The 23,686-nt window shown below is 34.2% G+C and overlaps 1 protein-coding gene across 1 annotated transcript; it reads left to right on the top strand.

The window, feature by feature from the left end:
• Positions 1 to 4,257: 4,257 nt before the first annotated feature.
• Positions 4,258 to 18,445, top strand: LOC126829497 (nuclear factor related to kappa-B-binding protein). The gene is made up of 14 exons (XM_050559409.1): positions 4,258 to 4,271; positions 4,616 to 4,724; positions 5,509 to 5,635; positions 6,230 to 6,419; positions 7,114 to 7,174; positions 7,988 to 8,162; positions 8,701 to 8,807; positions 9,743 to 9,866; positions 10,400 to 10,473; positions 10,743 to 11,499; positions 11,784 to 11,990; positions 12,673 to 12,867; positions 15,810 to 15,944; positions 16,995 to 18,445. Exons 2-14 carry the CDS (start codon positions 4,623 to 4,625, stop codon positions 17,459 to 17,461), a joined length of 2,721 nt encoding a protein of 906 aa, XP_050415366.1. The 5' UTR covers positions 4,258 to 4,271; positions 4,616 to 4,622; the 3' UTR covers positions 17,462 to 18,445.
• Positions 18,446 to 23,686: the final 5,241 nt, after the last annotated feature.

The raw sequence follows: 23,686 nt of genomic DNA on the forward strand, positions 1-23,686 counted from the left end.
GGACTGACAGTCGAGTTAACTATTATCTCCCCTTGTGAAACACTGTTTCATCTAATGTTTCTGACAAAGATGTAAGAAAAGAAAGATGGGGAGCAGTCCGAACCAAATAAATTTATTCTAGCTCATTGAAGCTTGATAATACAAATATGGATATTATATCTTTTTAAGATTTTACAATGTTTTATGTAATATATTGGCATATCATTAGTATGAATAGGGGATATTGTTGAACAAAGCTAGTATATAAAAGGCAATTTTAACGTTTTTGAAGCTTGATATAGATGCATTTTATGTTTGTATGTATAACTGGCCAGTCGAGTGGAACCATGCAAATCTTTCTTCTGAAAATATTACCAGTAGACTAAGGGCAGTTTGAATAAAGTGATTCAATTTGTTCAAATTGTCTATTTCAAAATTGCAGAATGTATTTGAACAAGCCCGCCATTTACCCCCAGTTCAACCAATCAAATTCAACTATAAACCTCCCATACCACAACAAAATAAAACCATAGAACAGAGAGTTAAAAAGAAATATATCAGGTAAGATAGACCAACAATAAAAATAAACTATTCATAGTAAAGGAGATGAACGCCACAACCCTTCGGGTACCAAATCTTTGACTACAGTGTTCAGGTTTGACCGCGATGCTGGCTAGTTGTTGAATCCCTGAATAAAAGATTAGCATAGTGAAAGGTAAAATTAAAGTAGCTAATTCTCTAAGTTAATATCATCTAAAGTCTTCGTCATTAAAAACACAAATTGTTTGCCAATTTAAATCAACATTAATGTTATGTGTGATCTCCAATATTTAACACAAAATAAACATTTTACCATTGGTACACGAATCGTGTACCGTAATACGTTCTAGCACCATTTGGAACAAGGGACTCGAAGAATGAGGCTAGACATATTCCACAAGTCTTGTCAAACGGTGACGCTATATTCTTATCTGGAGAGCATGCGCAATGAATACTATCGATGTAGACTAAAACAACCAGATGCTAGAGGTTGTCATTCGATTGAGACTTTGAAATTAGAGTAAAAATGGAAACCATTGAATGTAAATCGGTTTACATGTGTATACATTCATTACATTATTATATGTGTTGCGACCCATATGTGTCAATTTCTAGGTCCCAAATATTAACGAATTAGCTCCTTTAACGCATCATGGAAATTCAAAATATGTCTTCAGTTTGAACACCGTATTATATCCTTAAGACTGACATCAGCAAATGTAAGACCATGACAGATGGTTTAATGTCTTGCAAGTTTTAATTTAAAACACAATGTTTTGATATTGATTGTTTTTAAGAGATTATGTGTTGAATATAACTTGAAATTATGAAAATTGTAGGTTATTAAAAGAAATGAGAGAAGAAATTGGAGTTATTGATACATCTTCAGATGAAGAAGAAGAAAGTATAAGTTCGTATAATATTTAAAAATTTGATTGAATTGATACTATATTGTCATGTATAATGTTGTCATCCATGACCTGTTGACCTTTTGTCTGCGCAATTGGTGTTGCTGTTGTATTTTTTGCCAAATTTTTCCATGTATTGTTGCAAAATTACTTGGACTGGCTGGCCAATTGTAAAGTGAGCATCCAGCTTGTTACCAAGGATTTATGAACAATGACCCATCAATATAATGTTTTATATATCGGAAAATATGATATAATATATTCACCTGTTTAATATTTCAGGTCCGGTACAGCGTAGCAGACGTCAGTTATTTAAATCACTAGGTCCAATACCTTCACCTGATCCAACTATACCTAGTGTTCTAGCTACATTTGCCAGTAAGCCAGTTCTTGTTAATGGTGATGCACCAGGTATGTTGATTTATTCTTCGTAAGATTGTGAGATAAAATAAACCATACTTGACAAAGTTCCTTCCACCTGCACTAACCTTGATGTCAATTACACTTTACACACAAAGGTTAGAATTGCCCCATGCCCTGAAAATTTGCTTCACACTCTTATCCTTCTCAGTAAGAAAATGATGTAATTGATTTTAAATATTATAATCAAAATAACCCTTTACGTAAACACTGGCCTACTTGAGTAAGATATATTTTACGATTGTAAACCGTCATTTTATAACAAATTTGTCGTCTGTGACAGATTCCACTGTTTATTAAACTCATAATATTATAACATCTATATCACAGCAATGGCTTGGCTGATTTATCTTAATTTGTTGCATACCGTCGAATTTGAATATCAAATCAAAAACCTACAAAACGCTAATACTTCTTTAATTTACTCTAAATATAACAGGAGAAACGCCACAACAAAAACGACAGCGTCCCTTCAGTCCTGTAGAAATAACAGATGAAAATTATAAACAGATGTTAAAAAGTCATAAACGCAAGAAAATAGAACAAGCTGTAAGTCTATTTGTTTTATTTTCTATATGAGACAGGATCTGGGTACTCATTATAGATATATTTACTTTGTACCTAATCTTATTACCAGACTTTAGAAACAATCTGAATATGTCTGTGATAAATAAATAATTAAATATTTATGAAACCATATAAGTTGACTGACTCAGTAAAATAATACAGAGAAGTTTCATATATTGCAAGAAATATACACATTAAAAAAAAAGACTGAAGTAGCTAATGGGTTGCCTACATTGAGCATACAAAGGAAATAGTTAAAAAATTTGGCTGTCTTTATTATGACCTCAAATATAACCTTACTGTACAACTTTTGTATAAAATATAAGATGCTAAATGTCTTATTTTCACTACATTTGATCTATACATATATTACGAGGGGATAAACAGGTGCTGCCCAGGTTGTGCCCGTAACTCTGAAACCAGAAGTGGTAGGTCAACACCACCTAGCATATGTTACTCCCCAAATTCAGCCTCGGGACCGCCCAATTGTAGCTGCCAACCCTGAACAGACAGACAGACAGACAGACAAACAAACCACAGTCACAAATATTAGTATAGATTAGATAGTTAGTGATTCATTAATTGTCTATTGAAGACTGTGTGGCTAATGAATATTGTAGATCACATCTTTCAGACTCACTGTTAAGATCTTTGGTTATAAGGATGTTTTTATGTAGATAGATTAGTATACCCAATAGATGGTTGTAATTATTGATATATAAATTTATATTATAGGAATTACCTGAATTAGATACAACAAACATAACATTACAAGATATCTTACAAAGATGTCAGGCTAATAAGAAAAATTCTAAATCTCCATCAGGTAGGTGAATGGTCATCTTAACAGGACAGCAGTTTTAGTGGACTTGTACGATAATACACATTATTATATTTTATAGTGTTTTATAGTATGTTTATGATTTTTATCATGAACAATAGAGCCCCTGAAAGTGTTTGTTTTTTCGGATGATTTTAATGCTAGAGGTGGTTAAAATTGGATCCATGTTAAATTATGGAAACAGACACTAGCCGAGACAACGTTTCCTCCCCATTTATTTACCTCTCACCTGAATAAACTTTTAAAATAACATGTTAGTCTCTAAGTTATACTGGAGTTACACCGGATGTTTTGATGTATGGAGCCACAATGGCCAAGTGGGTAACATGCTGGCTCACTAGCCTGGAGTTCACAGGTTCGAACCCGGTGTTGGCCAGGAAAGTTCCTCTGGATTTTTGGCTTGGTTTCCCCTTGTCAGTGGTGCAGGATGGAGAGCCTGACAAGGACAGCTGTCTAGTTGTTTGGATGTGAGGAAAAACTGAGGCTCCGTGTACGCATTGGCGTTCCCGTAAAAGATCCCTTGGCAGTTGGAATTTGATATAAGAATAGGCACACCACATGGCATTTGCCCATCTTCATTATCCAAGTCAGAGTAGAACAGTAGAACGTTAAACCCCATTTCATTTCATTTTATTTATTTGATTATAGATTACATCTTTTTCCATGTCTGTATTCAGCAGGTAATCATAACGGCCAAAATGGAGGTACTGTTAAAAAGAAAATAATAAAGATGAAAGATGAGAAGAAATTGAAGAAGAAAATAAAGAAGGAAACTAGTGATAAACCAACAGAAGAAGTCATTGATGCTGTATCTCCACCATTACATACTAGAACAGAAAATATCGAAGTATCTGATGAAATATTAAATCCACATGTTGATGCTGTTCCAGACTTTCCTCTACCAGAGTAAGTTTTTAATTAACCAGACTTTCCTCCACCACAGTAAGTTTCTTGATTAACCAGACTTTCCTCTACTAGAGTAAGTTTCTTGATTAACCAGACTTTCCTCTACCAGAGTAAGTTTCTTGATTAACCAGACTTTCCTCTACCAAAGTAAGTTTCTTAATTAACCAGATATCGTATGGAAACTAGTTTTAAATGGATTCCTTGGTTTGCACTTTAATAACCAAAACGGTTGACAACACAATTTATCGCTGTCATTGTTTATAAGTAAGTAAAACTGGTTTGGTATTGTAATTTTTGTAATTTTACTTCAGAATGTCCATTACATAATGGTGGAAACATTGTGTATTTTCCAATTAAAGAAGTTAGATCTTCTTTTGTTCAATTTTAACTTCTAAATGTTATTCATTAATATAGTGCTTATGTTTTATTCTATATATTGGTTCAAATTTTTCAGTAATTCGATGTCAAATACCAAGTTAGAAAATGGAAAAGCGGATAATTTCTTTGTTTTAATAAGAGACATTATGTGTGAATTTCCAGACATGAAATGTACACTGCCTAAGGTATTTTTTAATGTTTTCTAATTCTCAAATCTGAAAGTTAATGAAATATACAATTTGTTATATATATTGCTTAGCAATGTTGAAGGCGACATGAAAAATAACCAAATAAAACATTGGTCAATATAACTAGCCATGATGTTTCATGTTGAAAAGGAAAGGAATATAAAGATTGTTTGAAAATGTCTAACGTTGAGTTGTTCAGAAATGATTGCTATTTTTGCTTAACAGGAATACATTGCTCATTTAAGAAATGTCATTCTTCAGTTGTATGAGTAGCTTGATAATCAGGATGCTTGCTTACCACTTAAACTTCGACATATATAAAGTCATAGTGTTGAATTTACATGTGGACTAAATGTTTGTATTTCCTTGAACCATACTAGGATAAAGGTTTTGTAAGAGTCTTTGATCCTAAATTAACTAGTCTTATTCACTGTAATATATCTGGGACTATTCCTTTAAAGTCGTAATGTAAGTACAGTAGATACAGGAACAGTGTAATTGATTTATAGTTATTTTGAAATTAAATAGATAATGTCATTGATAATTGCAATTTTGGATTTTATTATTTGTATATTTTATTATTTGTATATTGTATAGTTATTATTTGTATATTGTATAGTTATTATTTGTATATTGTATAGTTATTATTTGTATATTTATTATTTGTTTATTGTATAATTATCATTTGTATATTGTATAGTTATTAATTGTATATTGTATAGTTATTAATTGTATATTGTATAATTGTATATTGTATAGTTATTATTTGTATATTGTATAGTTAGAGGAGAAGATGAGAGAATGGCAGGAATCTACATCAAGTTCACTAAATGCCTGGTTTAAACAACATACTAACTGGCCTGATTGTGTTTTATCAGCTCTTAAATTTCTATCTGGAGATGCATTAGGTATGGTGTTCCCTTATTTCTTAGATTCACACAAATAAAATTTTCTTTGCTGTTTTTCTGTGGATGACTGCGAGGAAGCATCTGAACTTTCTCACTTGTGAGAGATAATACCTGCAGCATGTAAGGTTGTGTGCCTAGTTATTAAGATAGGAAGGATAACTGAGATCCACTAATTTACACATTAGCATTGACATTTGAAAGTGTCTTTGTGGAATAACAGCATAATAAAGCAATTTTTTTCTCTTGTAGCTATTGTTTACTGAGTGACATGATAAACATAACTACGACAGCATGCTCATAAAACAAAGTTATCCAGACATTACTGCAGGTGGTTGTTAGCAAATTTCACGAAAACTAAACCATTGTATCTCTTTGAAAAATTATCACAGAGCTTCCGACACATGCACAGGATTAGGTTATAGGATTCTAAGAGAATTTCACCTAAGAATTGTCCAGTTTTATATATAGATTTCTTGGACAGAACTTTTAATTTGTACTGTAGTTATCTGATATATGACATTAATTCTAAATTTGAAGATAGACTATAGCGTGTTTAATGTATATTTTAAGAGTGTCAAATGTTTTTATTTACAGGCTATGGAGTAGATAATTTTATACCATATGTAGATTATAAAGAAAGACCACAACATTGGAAATGGATTGGTGTTGGTCGTGATTCCCCTGATAAATTGTTGCCGTTATATAATTACTGGCTACAGAATAAAGATGGTCATATGTTTGATGGTTTTGAAGCTAATCAGAGTACTCCTCCACCAGCTAGAAGGTTCGTTTTTGTCTCATCTAAATTACGGACTAGAATGTCCCTATGAGGATGCCGCTAGTCAGGTGTGGCATCTTGTATGTGACAAGAAGTAGGGTCGTCTGTCCAACAACATAGCTGTTCTCCGGGTCGTCCAGTTTCCTCCCACTTCTAAAGACCGCTATATGCTTTCAGGGCTAACACATGGTTCAATTTTCTTTAGCAGTGGGAGGAAACCAGAGAACCCAAAGAAAACCCATGAGGTTGGACATGCAACCCTACTCCTTGTCACGTACAAGCAGCAAATCGAAACCATGCCACTTGAGTCAATGATTTCACGTGTACGTGCTAACCATTCGCACCCCTCCCCATATAAAATAAACCTTGATTGTTAGATTTTGATGTCTCAGCATGTCAATCAATTCTATTTATATTTTACTGTGGGATGTTAATGTTAGAAAATGTTAAGAAAATTCAACTACTATGTGTACAATTCATGCTAATCCTTTTGACTTAACAATTTTGAGTGAAATTGTGAAAGCTGTCAGTAATTAGCTGATTGTTCGGATAGAGACAAGGGAGATAATAAATCTCCTAAAAAATAAATAATGAAAGTAATTATTGCATTAATATTGGTGATTCATATAGTAAAATAGAATATAAGATGTAAATGACTGATTAATTTCACATATATTTAATATAATTTGATATATTATAGTAAAACAGATTATGTAGTTAAAGCAACAACAGAAGAAGAAAAAGATAAATTTAGAGAACAGGTAATATTCTTTATGAAAGTAAATCTCAACAGTAACGTAATGATGATACTAATAGTCTGTCTTTAGAAATGATTTAATCTAATAAAACTCAAAAAATTTCATTCAAAAAACTATGTATTTTGTAATATTTCCATTTTATTTCTGTTAGGAGGTAAAGCAAGCTAGCCAATTATTTCGGGAAGTGAATATTGTCATCGGTGGATCATTATTGCTTCATTTGAGCGATTCCTCATCCCTTGCAAAATACAGTATTATGAATTGGCATCTCCAGAACAAATATTAGTCCAAAAATGGTTCAATTCTGTTCAAAGTTGAAAATTTGTCAATATTCAGCATCCACTAAACTCGATAGATAAGATATAGCCAACACAGGCCAGTGTAGTCCATGAGCCTCTTTTAAATCAGTATGAATCCAAGACTGGAGGTTATCAACCCTTGGTATTTTGATTTTGTTTTCTTAATTAAATCTTTGTTTATATGTGACAAGGAGTAGGGTCGCCTGTCCAGTTTGTATAGAGTAGACTTAAATCCTATCTTTCTTCTCTCTCTCTCTCTCTCTCTCTCTCTGTTAAATAATTTGAGTAAATTTTAGCATAGATTAAGCCGTGAAAAATTAAATATTGTCAGAAAAATGCAAATGACTATCAACAGCATTAGAACCCATTTTTCTTATTTTGCTTATATACATATAATTGCCTATCTCCTTGTAAGTTTCTATCCTGGAAGACATTTGAAGACACAATAAATGTAGCTACATATAAGTGTGGAACCCCATTAAAGTCGAGCTATGTGTACAATCTGTTGTTATTTCAGGAAGAACAACGTTTTTATGAACCTCACAAACCCTACACATATTCAGTACATGGTTACGAGTCTGTAGTTGGTCCTGTTAAAGGTGTATATAGTAAAGATAGTGCTATGACTAAAGCCAGAGAACATGCATTATTAATATCAGATCGTCCAGCTTATGTCACCATACTAACCATAGGTATGTCACAATCCTTATCATTCTAAGGCCATACAAAAAAAGAATTCTCGTTCTTAGACAATCCTTTCAGATAAATCGAATGCAGTTGGGACGTCTGTTTGTCTTCTGGTCAATAAATGTATGTCAAAAGTCTTTATTCTAAAATGTTTATTATTTAAAAACAATTATAAAAGTGGGTTTCTTGTTGGGAATTGTCATTGATCCCAGCTGACAGTTGTCCAGAACCTCATTTCTGACTGTCAATTTTCCATCCAGTGGTTACTTTACTTCTTCTGCAGATTGTTGGAAGGTCCGCCGAAAATAAATTCTAGCAAAAAATTAAGCTCCCAGCAAGTTAATAATTCATTTTCACTGCATCAAATTTTAACTCGCCATCATAATTTTTTTGGGATGGATGCCATGTCCCAGTGGCAGTAGATCTCTAATTATATTCCAACTTGATGCTCAGTATCCGGTTCCCTGAGTCTAGATTAAAATGAAACTTTATCTGCTCCCTGGTGATACATGTGTATGTAAGTTTGATGTTTTATTATTTCAGTACGAGATGCAGCTGCTAGATTACCCAATGGTGAAGGTACTAGAGCTGATATTTGTGAAATATTAAAAGATTCTCAGTTTCTAGCAACAGGAGTTACAGATGCACAGGTAAAATAATGGCAAGGAACAGCGTCTTAGCCGATCAAATGAGACAAATTAAAACAACTAGCTTCTGTGTACACATTGGCATGCATGTGAAGCATCCCATTTGGAATTCGATTTAGAATAAACAAGATTTCCTACATAGCACACTGTATGCTGAGCGCTAGTCTTCCATAGCTTGGTTGGGGCAGAAAAGTAGCACGATTAAACCCATTTCATATCATTTTGTTTTGTGAACAAAGCACATAGATTGTAACTTGATACCATATTTGCTTAAAACCTATATGGATGCATTAATTTATTTTGAATTTTCTTTCAACGTCCTAGGTATTAAACAATGTTTTAATTGATTAATTTCGTGAAAAATTTCTGTTCACTTGTATGTTAATTGCAATGAATTTATTTCACCACAGTATATATCACTTTACATTATATAGATTATACAATTAAACATTCTGTGTGATAAAATGTTAAAATGAAAGGTCAGAGAGCAAGAATCTACATTTGGCATCATGGGATGTATTATTTTGAATTTATTTTCAAAGATTTTTTAAAGATTGATGGCTCTATTCTCTGGAGCCTTAAAGTTGTCTAAATTGAATGGCAGTCAATTATGACTGCTTAATCCATTCTACACATTTTTTAAATTATTATTTTGCCATTTGGGAATCAGCCATTACTAATTACTTTCTCAGTGTCTTGTAGGATATGTTTCTCTATCTTTGTTACAAATGGAGCCCGAAATCATAGAAATACACGATTCGTGTACTGATTATAAAATGTTCATTATGTCTTAAATATTGGATATTAGGATATCACATTTTCACGGCAAGATAACAACATCAATATTGACTGAAATGGACCAATATTGAATTTTAATTTGAAGTGTTATGGAAAATATTGAGTTCGAGGTATAGCTCCTTTAACATTTTGTTTTATAGATAAATACTGTTGTTAGTGGAGCATTAGATAGATTACATTCAGAAAAAGATCCATGTGTTAAATACGATGTCAACAAGAAAATATGGATCTATTTACACAGAAATCGTTCAGAACAAGAATTTGGTAAACTTTATTGACTTATGTTTTTTTTTGATTTGTTTACATCTGTGTGTCTGCTATTGTTTAGAGTTCTCAGTTTTAAACAAACAATTGATAAACTGAAGAACTTGGATATTGTTGCCGGGAGAAACAAAGAATCAGATTGGTTGAATTATTTGAATTATGAGTAAAATGTGTATCTGTCTAAGTATCAAACACTTAATTAAAAGTGTAGTAATAATATAATATTAAAGGGACAGTGCATCTTTGTTTCTTGGTGATGTGTGTGTTGATTACTTGTTTTATTTCAGACCAGCATTCCAAATTCTTAATGAATTAGTCAATAGTACAATAATTGTTTGAATGTAAAAATAAGACTGGTGTTTTCTATACACAAGATTCTAAGGATTTGTAGTGTATGCAGATATGAGGATATGTCCAAATTATTAACTTATCTGATTCAATATTAAGTAGTTGCAAAAGTTACACTATCCCTTTAAATAAAATAAAATCAGTTTTATCAGTAGTATATAACTGGTATGTATTATTGTTTACAGAGAGAATACACCAAGCACAGCTAGCTGCAGCCAAAGCTAAGAAATCTCTTCAAAAACCAAAAGCTTCAAAAGCTGTAAGTTTTAATTGTCTTTTGAACATTGCTCTTTTCAGCAAGAATAGTGTGGATGTATTTATATATATACCTCTTTCACATTTGTTTTGATAAAAAATTGTACCATTATTATATTTGTGTCTTTGCTGGTGGCCTATTCACTATGAGGTTAACTTAACTTCTAAAATCCCAGTCATAACTATAGATTAAATTGTTCTTACTTACTGATACCACCTCTTTATAATTTGAAATTTCAAGAAACTGGGTACGTTTGTTATTGTATATTACAGAGCAAGGAATCTGCTAACAGTACCACTAGTCCTAGAGGTAATAACACAACTACACCAAGTACAACTACAGCTTCTGAAATAAATATTGAAGATCTGGTGGCACAAGCACATGCACAAGCTGTGTCAAGTTCCCAGTCACATCAAAGTCCAAAACGATCAACAACCATCGCAAATCAACTGAAATCACAAAAAAGTAGTCCTAGAGGTGGAACACAGAAGCAGACGTCGGTTAAACTCAACGTGGCAGCTCAGTTAGTATCAACAACATCAGGTCTAACAATAGTTACTGCTTCTCAAGGGTTACAGACTGCTGCACAAATACTTCAGTCTGCCACTCCTACCACTGGTATATCTCGTCCAGCAGTAGCAACGCCAAATAAAGAAATGATGTTTACTCATGCCCAGGCTCTGAAGATGTTACAAGAAGGTTCTTTAACAGCTGTGACCAATCCACAAACTTCCAAGCAAGAAATATTTTTACAAAGACAGGTTTCGGCACCCCCATCGTCACTTGCTGCTCAAGGAGTATCAGCCACAGCTAAGTTAATGGCTTTAAGCCATGGTTCCAGCGTAGGAACTACGACAGTCTCATCTCAACCATCATCAGCACCAGTCACAACAGAAAATCCAGTGATGGCACGGGTGGTACAACATATGTCTGGTGCTCAGATGGTATCAGTTGGTAACATATTAGCTGCGGGTCAGCCTAGAATTCCTGGAGCCCAAGTACCTCGAACAACTACCATTAAAATACAAGGTAAACTTTAATAGGATAGCCATTATTCACTATATATGGATGCTGATAATGTTCCCCTCTTTGTTTGAAATAGAGTAGTAATTAAAGTTAGACTTTGAGGTCCTGTGTTAGATCCCAGTGTTGGCCGAGAAAGTTTATCTGTTTTTTCTGATTGGGGTGCACATAAATCATCCCTTGACTATTGGAATTCAATAGATAAGAGTAGGCAAAATTTCCCTCATAGCCCAGTCGGAGCAGAACAGTAGGACATTAAACCCCATTTCATTTCATTTCTTTATTCCTAGGTGGCAGTATAGTACATCCTGTAGGAGGAGGAAAACCATTTCAATTAACCGGTACCCCAATTGGAAATAAAGGTCTGGTACAGATTGGGGGTAAAGGCCATCCATTAGGATTAATACAGACACCACAAGGAACTATTATATCGATACCACAGATGGTAACTAGTGGTATAATGACGTTCTCTCAACCTAAAAGTTTAGTGGCTGTTGGTATGTATTTATTTTTACCCAAATGGCTTATCATGTTATTTCTGCATAGCGCTGCCTGACTAACTAGGCCAACCTTCTGTTATTGTGATTTCTTTACTATGGTCGAACTAACTGAATCTGAATTTCATTTAGTCAGGACCATATTCTGAAATTACTGAACCATGCCATTGAGGTACAGTTGGAGTAGTCCAAGATGGTGCGTGTCAATGAAACGTAAATGTAGAATATTTCGAAAGAATCTGTTTTTGTTTAGTATATGATTTTAGGAAAGCTTGAATGAATTTTAATTGGTTGTTACTTCTATGAACAGATATTTTTTGTCTTGTATGTTATGTCTGAATCTATGGAAGTCTAAAAATTACGCATCATTTCAATATTTGTGCTATGCAAAAAGTTAAGTTAAATTACAAGGAACTTTGTTAATGGGCGTAGCCATCTTTGGACAGACGATGGTCCGGACATCCCTATTCTTGACCAACACACTAGTCGTCGGAAATAGAAACCAAATAGCCTATTTGGTTTCTATTTCCGACGACTAGTGTGTTGGTCAAGGAAGTGCCTCATGATTTTCAAGTCTGGTTTTCTCTGGTCATTGATGCCGGGTGTGACATGGAAAAGTGTTATTCAGATGGTACTGGAAATCATGTTAAACATTTCATTACATGTTTTGATTATTTTTTAGCGGGAAGTAAGCCTACCACAGCTGTATCTCTACCGACAACTGTAACATCTTCACAAGCCAGGCCCCCTGCTACCTCGACAGCTAATGTAGGTCAGACTCTACAAGTTGTTAATAGTCAACCTAAAGTTGTAACACCATCACAAGCTGGTATAGTAGTTACACAGTTAGCTCCTGGCAGTATCTCTTTACGACATGGTAGGTGTATAAATAAAATGTCTTAAACATGCATTATGCAAGAGCTAAATCTGCCTATCGCAGGTCTTTCTTTAGGCCTGAAATGTTATCTAAATTATTAATTAGACATTAATTAACTTATCCAGACCATAATCAACTCTCGATGTCAAGGCTAGCCTTCGATATCGACTGGATTAGAATCCTATATGCTGCAAATGCTCATTGATAATTAAATCAAAACAATGGATAATCAAAACTATGCTTTTTAACTACTAACTTTAGTAATGATGAACGAGGCTAGGCGGAAATTTACAAAGCTGATATCTCGGTTCATAGTGGACCAATTTGACTGAAATTTTCAACAAATTACCTTTACATTATCTAGTTTTTAACTATTATAGCGAGAACTGTCAGCTCTTTATCTAATCTCCCATAATCTATCTTTCATTGAAACAGGTTTTTTTAGATTCTTTTTTCAATCAAACTAATCTGATTAAAATACAGATGTATATTTTGTTTTGTTTTTCTATACTTTCAATGGCCTACACTACATGAAGATCTGACCAGTTGTACTGGAAGGTCACGTCAGGGGTCGTACGAGCGCCTTTTGACCCCATGATGTCAGACATTGATTAATTAATCGGTGTTGACGTTTCTAGTGGTTTACCCACAGTTCCGTGCATCGTACGCCAAGAAGTTGTCGTAAAAGATGGTTTCATTGGCTAATCCCTCACGCTATCCAGAACACATGTTTTATAACAACTCTTCCAGATCCTGGTGTAGTACAGACAAATAAAACAAAATTTTGAACTATAAAAAATGAAACGAAAATAGGATCTGTGCTTTAATCAAACGTTTGTCCTAATGAATATATCCATAGCAATATATCATATTTCTCACCATTTCTATGCAGTTATGGCTTAGTAAAGTCACATGACATCTGCCACTTTTCTTTAACTACATAAGCAAAATGTGAAAAATAAATAAAATATACATGTACCAGTAGTAACTTAGTGAAATGTGCAAAATGAATTAGATATACATATAATATATTAGTCTTATGTGAAACATAAATTAGATATATAATTTCACTGAAATGTGACAAATAAATTAGATATGCATATAATACATTAGTGATATGTGAAAAATAAATAAAATATACATGTACCAGTAATACATTAGTGAAATTTGAAAAATATCTTAAATATTCATATTGTCACTAAACACAGCACTTTCACTTTTTATACGCTCACATTTTTATGTAGATGTATATTGTTGTCGCCCATGTCCTCAATTTGTTTGTGGACAGTCTACAGGTCATGTATCCGACAGTAACTTCATGGATTGTGGACCCTGATTGTACAAAAAATCCATTTTTTTTTTTAGCTTGTTCTCTATCCATCTTTTGCAAAATGTGGGTGTATCTTGCATGGCAACCACTTGTTTAAAACATTCTTGTAATCTGACATTTGGTTGAAAAGGAAACAGACTTTTGTTAGGGTGCCCCAGAAATCCGAAAATTGGCTCTAATAAAAGATCTGCTAGTGTTCATCCTCAAATAATCAAGTAATGAAACATGACAGAGACCCAGTGATTGTTTTCCATTTAAAGTTGTGTTTTATATAAGGCAACACAAATAAAATAACTTGTTTCTCGGGCACCGCCCGCACGCAAAATTGGTTGCGCGTGCAGTCTATTTATTAGTCTTGATGAAAAAAAATAAATATGTAACGCCCGCCCGCACATCGACAAGCACGTCGTAAAAAAAATATCCCGCATGTACCTACATCCGCCATACATGTATATCTATTCAAATGTATTAAAACTGATTCAGATGAACATGCTGTCTTTTTTATCCGAACAATGGCGAAGTTTGGCAGATTTGCCTTTTTTATTGATATCGAAAGAACCTCCATTTTGTATCACGTGATATTAATTACCTCCCCTGATAAACTAGAATTTGATTCGTGTTAAAAGTCATTGGCGACAATATTTCAATCATTCGATCGTAATCGGCTCATTATTGCCGGCTTCAGTCGGTCCTTGTTTGGAAAATCCTATTGATAAGATAATGAACCGTAGAACAGGTTAATTAATTATAGCTAAGAATACGATACGATGACGATAGTCGTCATAATGCATACCTTAGAATCTGGGTCATTATTAGCACATTTACGGTAGTTTCGATAATCCGGAAAATAATAATTGGATTACCGATTTGATGGTTTTACTGACCAGTTGTTAGTTAGATTTAAATAGTCATTCAATATAAACACCGGATAGAACACCGAATATCCTGAGAAACACACCGAATATCCCAAGAAACAGTATTTCCGGCAATCTCCAATACCGATGACACGGTGTGACATGCATTGGTTGGAATTCGGTAAATAATTATAAATAAACCGGCGATACTAGATTTAGTTTTAAATACTGTTTACCATGATTATTATTTTTGATACACCTGGTGAAAGAGGCTTAGTTTTTAAAAATATTGTTGTCTTTATGGAGGGCTATTACATAGTCGTATGGAATTTTATTTTAAACCAATTTCAATTATGTGAATTAAATATGGAAAATTATTTTCCTTTCAGTCAGTGTTCAGTCTCAGTGTTTTAGTAGACTTGATTTTGGGTTTATGTTTTAAGTATGTACAATAAAGTTGAATATAACGGAAAGCAAAAACGTAAACAAGTAATGACTTTCTCATTTAAAAAAAAAAAAAAAGAAAGACCGCCCTCCCGCCCCAACAATTTTCAGCAATAGCCAAATTTTATTTTGCACCATCAATGAGTAAAAAAAAAAAAGAAAACGCCCTCCCTCCCTACAGTTTCAGCTGTCAGTTGCCCGAGAAACAAGACATTTATTTTGTGTGGCCTAATTATCAATATGTTTGGGGATATTTTTTGTAGTGGGGCACCTTACTGTTGTTCCCTTTGTTGATATTAATGATTATATTGTAGGTTTACATGGTATAGGCCAGAATAAAGTTTTACCTGGTCAAGGTGGTCTAGTACCTACACAGTTTATATTACAGCAATCACCTGGTGGTGGTATAAAAACATCTACTACAACAGATAATACATCAACTACACAAGGTATAATATCTGTATGTCACTGTTGTTTGTCTGTCTGTGTTTGACAGCTACACTGGGATTGCCCCGAGGCTGAAATTTGGGGTATACGGTCGGCTAAAACTGGCGAGTGACAAACCAGTGGCATTGCAATACCACTTCTGGAGAAATCTGATTAAAATTCCTTTTTACTTCATCAGGATCTAGAATTGTTGTTAAATTACCCGCATACTGCTTGATATGAGGGATAAACCAATTAAATGATTTGTTAGTCGAGTTCTTGTCGTTTGGCAAACGGAACTGTGGGTAGACATTAGTAGCGATAGAAAACAAAAGTTATATTTCCGAATAGCCACTTGAAAAATCGACACTGATTGGTTAATTGAATGACTGATTACTTCCTGAGTTATACTACTACCCGTGCAATTCTTGGTCAACCACTAGTTATTTATTACAAATAATGAACAGCTCATGCAGTGACTTACGGGATATGTGTATGTGTGCATATTGTAGATCAGGTTTCGTTAAATGGAGTTGCTTCCCTTAAAAAGTACCTTTTCAGGTAGCAAAACCTCCAGACCAGTCTGGGTGTTTGAGACTTTATTTCAACAAATTGTTTTAGAATTGGGAGTAATGCACACAAGCCATAAATACCAACCACTTGAATTGATGACAGACCTTATGACCATCTGATAACACTTGTATGTGACAAGACATCCTACTAACCATGTGTTATTTCTCCTGATTTCTTCATAACTAAACAGATTCTCTCACATGGTTAAAAATAAACTAAAGAGTTACCATGTGTTAGTCCCATAATGATTTGTTTATGTCTAGTCATTCAGATGGGACAAAAAAAACCCAAACAGATCCTGTATACACATTGGCGTGCACACAAAAGAACCCTGGACAGTAGTAATTGGAAATAAAAATAGGCTGTATCGCAGCTGTCTAAGCAAAGTTTCCCTCATCGCACACTGTATCCCATCTTTATTAGTCCAGTCGGTGCACAAAAGTAAGGCGTTAAACCTCATTTCATTTTAACATTATTTTTTGTATTTTTGTATATTACAGGTACACCTATTATAGTGAGTAACACGGCAGGTAAAGGAGGACAGAATCTACAAGTTGTTCGAACTGTCTTATCATCACAGGGTCAAATACGTCCTGGTCAAGCTACTATACTTATATCACAACCCACATTACAACAACCTGGTAGTAATGTCCTACCAGCTGGACAGATCATGCAAGCTAATACTAAAACACCTGGTCGAGGATCTCCTAAAGGAAAAGCTCAACCAGTTTATGCTCGTATTATTACGCCTCCTCCTGGAATAACTCTAAAAGCCATGGCACAAGGTCAAGCTGGAACAGCACTGGGGGTCAGCATGATTCAGACAATGGGAAAGATTATGACAAGTACAGCACCTCAAACTGTCACTTCAGTAGCTGTTTCACAAGCTCAATCAGCAACTGTTGTTCCTTCAGATGCTGCATCTCCTTCACGGACGGGTAGTGCTGCTGCCAGACAGGGACAATGATACATTTGTGAATATTTAAGTTTGCTTGTAAACATCCTATATGGCGTGATCTTCCTATGTGGACTGATCAATGTTGCTGTGTGGATATGTATATCCATTATGACTTTAGCTGTAGAGGAAAAAAGGGTGTAGATGTGTTTGACCTTTCTTCTTTACTGACACCAGCTGACAGATTTGAAACGTGTATCATGATGCGTCCATTAGTGGCCTTGATTACCGGATACATCACTGGATAACATGATGTGAACACTGGACACATGCTATGAACATGAAGCAGAAACAGATACCCAATATATTACTCTTGACGGAGACTAGTGATCAGTCAAAAACTGCTACACCCTATTCAATGGAAAATGTAAATTCAAGACATATCAGATGTTAATGAGTCTTTAAAATATTCATAGTCAATATGTGAGTGCTATTTCACGTTCCAAGCATGGTATTTACTAGCAACAATGTCTGCCGAGTCAGTGTCATGTGTACCATGATTAACAGTGTTCAGAGTTAATGTCAGAAGTACAATGAATAACAGTTTTCAGAATCATTGTCAGCAGTACAATGATGATGAACAGAGTCAATATCAGCAGTACAGAACATGTACTCACAGTTAAAGAGACACATTAGACTCGTTTGGGTAGACTGTGTTCATCATGTTAAGTACTGAATATGGGCAACTGGTTCATATGATATATTTCAATTCACAATTAGGGCATTCATGAGCAGTTACATGTGCCATTGGAGTGGATATTCATTATATGAGTCAACGAATTTGTAATATATTTGTCACCGGTGTAGCTGTATATAGAAACCTATGTGCTACAGTTTCTTTCTTTGTAAACTGTTTAAATCACAGATTTAAATCTGGATACAAAGAAATATCTATTCTGGTATTGTACATAAATTGTTTACAAACATAGTACTAATATATTATATATAACATGTACCTTTGAAAATATAAGTGCTCGGTACTATATAGATATGTCATCTGTTTTTGTTTTGTTATATCATCAGGGAATGGTTGCGAATATTTTATATACAATCTTTTTGGGGCCATGAAAACATCTGGATAATATGTTAAACAAAGTGAAACATCTAAAATAATAGCAACCCACCGATAATCAGATTTCCCCACCCCCACCCCCGAATATATGTTTTAGCCATACTTCATCACCATAGCAAGATCTTTAAAGTTACATTTTCATGTGGACGTATATTGTCGTCGCCCCTGTCCGTCAATCCACAATTTGTTTGTGGACACTCTACAGATCACAATTCTTATCCGATTTTGACAAAACTTGAAATATAGGTTTATCTCCAAAAGATCTGGGCTGCTTTCGATATTGGCATGTATCGGATCGAAACTTCATGGATTATGGCCCCTGTTTGTACGAAAAATCACGTTTTTAGCTTGTGAACACTGTAGAGGTCAGAAATTTTATCCGATTTGGTTTAAAACTTTAAATGTATGCTTATAACCCAAAGATCTCGGTTCCTTTCGATATTCGCGAATATCCGTCCGTCCACAATTGTTTGTGAACAGTCTACAGGTCACAATTTTTATCCAATTTCAACAAAACTTGAAATATAGGTTTATCACCCTAAGATCTCGGTTCCTTTCGATATTGGCCATGTATCGGACTGTAACTTCATGGATTATGGCCCCAGATTGTACGAAAAATCACGTTTTTAGCTTGTGAACACTGTAGAGGTCAGAATTTTTATCCGATTTGGTTTAAACTTGAAATGTATGCTTATAACCCAAAGATCTCGGTTCCTTTCGATATTCGCGCCTATCCGTCCGTCCACAATTGTTTGTGAACAGTCTACAGGTCACAATTTTTATCCAATTTTAACGAAACTTGAAATATAGGTTTATCACCCTAAGATCTCGGTTCCTTTCGATATTGGCATGTATCGGACTGTAACTTCATGGATTATGGCCCCTGATTGTACGAAAAATCACGTTTTAGCTTGTGAACACTGTAGAGGTCACAATTTTTATCTGATTTGGTTTAAACTTGAAATGTATGCTTATAACCCAAAGATCTCAGTTCCTTTCGATATTCACGCATATCAGAACATAACTTCCTGAATTATGGCCCCTGATTGTACGAAAAATCGCGTTTTTAGCTTGTGGACCCTATAGAGGTCATAATTTTTATCCGATTTAAAAAAACGTATTATTATATCACCGTTACACCCCAAGGACGACTGAGTTCGAATTTCGTGAAAATTAAACCAAAACTACTGACAGACAAAATGGCCGCCCTTCGTTCTCAAATAGCCTAAAAATATGGTATATCAAGGTTGTGGACCCTATAGACATCACAATTTTTACCCGATTTTGTTGAAACTTGAAATGTAAGTTTATAACCCAAAGATCCCGGTTCCTTTCGATATTTGCGCATATCGAATTGTAATTTCCTGAATTATGGCCCTTGATTGTAGGAAAAATCACTTTCTTTTTAGCTTGTTCTCTATCCATCTCTCGAAAATGTGGGCGTATCCTGCCTGGCAGCCGCTGGTTGTTTTGTTATATCATCAGGGATATTATGGTTGCGAATATTTAAAATACAATCTTTTTGGGGCTATGAAAATGTCCGGATAATATATTAAACAAAGTGAAACATCTAAAATAATAACAACCCACTGATAATCAGATTCTCCCCCCCAATACCTTTTAGCCATACTTCATCACCATAGCAAGATCTTTAAAATTACATTTTTTTCAAAGATGTGAAGTCAGTGGACATGTTTTCCAGCTCGGCAATGTATGCTGGTCTTTACCACTCTTCTTCAAAATTGACCAAAATTGCTTGGGACCCATCAGTCAATCTACATCCCCTAAGACTAGGAGTTACATGTAGGGTACCAAACAGCATTTAAGTGTCAATTTATGGCCAAGTTAAGAACAGATCATTCATAATGATCTGGTGTACTGAGATCCTCAATTCAGTGTAGTAGAAATGAAATTGGGTTTATAGTCCTAATTTTCAGACTCAACCAAGCTAATTCCATGGAGAGAACAATGAGGAAATTTTCTCTTGGATTGTCAAGGGTTCTTTAAAGTGCACGCCAACATATACACGGGACTGGGTACTTTCTCAGCTAAAACTGCCATTTAACCCGCCACCATACACACTGAGCCACTGCGGCTCCATAATTCACTGTAGATCATAAAAACGTAACAATGGTCTAAAGATGACTTTAACACAACAAACTAATTATGATTATCCTAAGTTAATTTAATCAGTAGAATAGAAAAATACAAATCAAAAAAATGTAGCTAAAATTTACATTATGCCACATGCTGCCAAGATAGATAACAATTTACCAACGGAACTACTCGTTCTATTTAACAATTAGTAATTTTAAATATACAAAATATATTATATAGTCTTTTAGTTGTCAATATTATTGGATTTATAAGATCTGAGGTTTATGTGCGGATACAGAGTTCTAATAAAGAAAAAAACACTCCAAAAAACTCTTTATTCTAAAATTATGGTAATATTGTACAAAATATAAAAAACATTGAATAAGAATCTATTATGGAAGGTGAAAATAATCCTGATAGCTTCTTGTTAAGAATAAATCATAGTTAATAAACTTATATGTACATGAACACAATATGAATAAAAATATTTATGCTGTAATGTACACATTTATTACCACAAAGAAATTAAGAGACCCAGACATGTGCACTAAGAGCAATTCTGAAAATGCATCATTTGTATAAAATATTGTTAAAATTTTAATATCTATTGTGTTAAAAAAAACCAACTGATTTTGCTACATTTTCTATGGAGTATATCAAAAAATTTTAATACATAGTATATTTATGTTTTAAAAAAGCATTTTGTATATGAAGGCCATAAATAATACTGCTGCATTTACAAGAGAAAATTTAAGATTAACACCTGAATTACAATAATTTTTATTACAATAACAAGCTTTAACTTCAATACCATTATAATGTGCCAGTTCACAAGGTTTGTCAGTCTGTTGTCTACAACCTCTATTAATCTCCACATATCTCACATCATTAGCTGTAAAACATAGAAAAATTACAAGTCTAAACATATCTAAAAACTGAGGAGCAGGGTCAGGTTAACGTCCAATTGACACAAACTAAATCATCTCGGGACTAACACACGGTTCAATTTTATTTCAATAATTTGCTTGCATATAAGGGTCTTTAGCAGTGGGAGGAAACCAGAGGACCCAGAGAAAACCCATTAGGTTGGACAGGCGACCCTACTCCTTGTCCCGTACAACCGGGGAATCGAAACCATGCCAGTTTACTCAATGAGTAATGACAGACCTTATGATACAACGCGCACGCGCTAACCATTCGGCTATCCAAACCCCCTCAAATGCAATCTGTATGGTAAATAGACAGATTTATTTGGCACAGTCTTATACAATATACTAAATAAACTCATAAAATTTGGGGGACCCTTAATCCGGAGGTGGCTGATTACAACTGTTATTCCTATTAACACTAATGTATGGAAATAATAGTGAATTATTTGGCTAATAACCATAAGTTAAAGGTCATGTTACTTTTTTTAGACAAGTCAGTCACTGACTAAAGGATAACTCATATCTAACTATGAACTTCATTATCAAGATGATATCTAACCAAAGGTTAAGTGGTCTTATCCTCTAAATGCAAAAAGAGAGAGACAGGGAAATGTGGTTTAACGTCTACTTGACACAAATTATGTCATTTTTGGACTAACACATGTTTCAATAATTCGCTGGCGTGTATGGGTCTTTAGCTGTGGGAGGACCCAGAGAAAACCCACACGGTTGGACAAGCGTAAATTCGAAAAAGGAATTATGTCAGCTTGGTAACATGTTTCAATAATTCTTTAGCGCATATGAGTCTTTAGCTGTGGGAGGACCCAGAGAAAACCCACATGGTTGGACAGGCGTAAATTCAAAAAGGAATATCATTATTGGCCTTTTGGTTCAATTGTGGCTTATGTCACCTTGTTTCAGACTGTATTAATCTATTAGTTTTAGACTGTATTAATCTATTAGTTTCAGACTGAATTGATCTATTTAGTTTCAGACTGTATTAATATATTAGTTTCAGACTGTATTGATCTATTCGTTTCAGACTGTATTAATATACATGTATTAGTTTCAGACTGTATTGATCTATTAGTTTCAGGCTGTACTGATCTATTAGTTTAAGACTGTATTGATCTATTAGTTTCAGACTGTATTAATATAATAGTTACAGACTGTATTGATCTATTAGTTTCAAACTGTATTGATCTATTAGTTTCAGACTGTACAGATCTATTAGTTTTAGACTGTATTGATAATTTAATAACTTACACCATCTGTCTCCTCTATATTTATAACATGTTCCCTGACATTCTCTAGCATCACTGTTTGGTATAGTAAATTCATCACCACATCGATCATCTCTTAGACTTGAACAGGAATAACATCGGATCGCAGTTCCTATAATAATAAAATATAGCAATAATATCTCTTTCCTATGGTGCACAACTGTATGAGCTGAAATTTATAGTGTAGTTCACAAATGCTTGAAAAACAAATTTTTGAATTAAAGTCAGAGGTTGAAATTAATTTCATCCAAATGTTTACGTCTACTCAAGACCCTATAAGAAATGATTTGAAATTTTAAAAAACAAATTTGTGGGTTTATTTAAGGATTTTGTTTTTTTCAGAATATGTGAATTAGACAATAGTCTGGGCATGAGAAAGTCCAAGATGAATCTTGCTGAAAAATTGCCAAAACAGTAAATGGTGGGATTCTGTTCAAAATTTGGCTATTAGTTGTGGTCCCCTTAGACTATCAAGTATCCCATTTTCATTTATAGAATAATCCTGCGTTTGATGTGTATAGCAATGAACAATGTTTATACTCTATTAGTTAAATTATACCCCTTTTATAGAGAAGCCACAGTGGCTCAGTGTGTAGGGCTATGGCTCACTAACTAGAAGGTCCTGATTTCGATCTCAGGTATTGGCTGAGAGAGTTCACCAGGATTTTCCAGCATGGTTTCTCAATGCCAGTGGTGCAAGCTGGAGAGCCCGGCAAGAAAAAACAGCTAGTCATTTGGATGAGTTGAAAAAAACGAGGTGGGGCGTACATCTTGGCAAATTTTCCCTCACAGCACACTGCATGATTATATGCCTGTCTTCATTAGTCCAGTTGGAACAGAAAAGTAGAATGTTAAA

The sequence above is a fragment of the Patella vulgata genome, chromosome 8 (assembly GCF_932274485.2).
Source record: "Patella vulgata chromosome 8, xgPatVulg1.2, whole genome shotgun sequence".
NCBI lineage: Eukaryota > Metazoa > Mollusca > Gastropoda > Patellidae > Patella > Patella vulgata.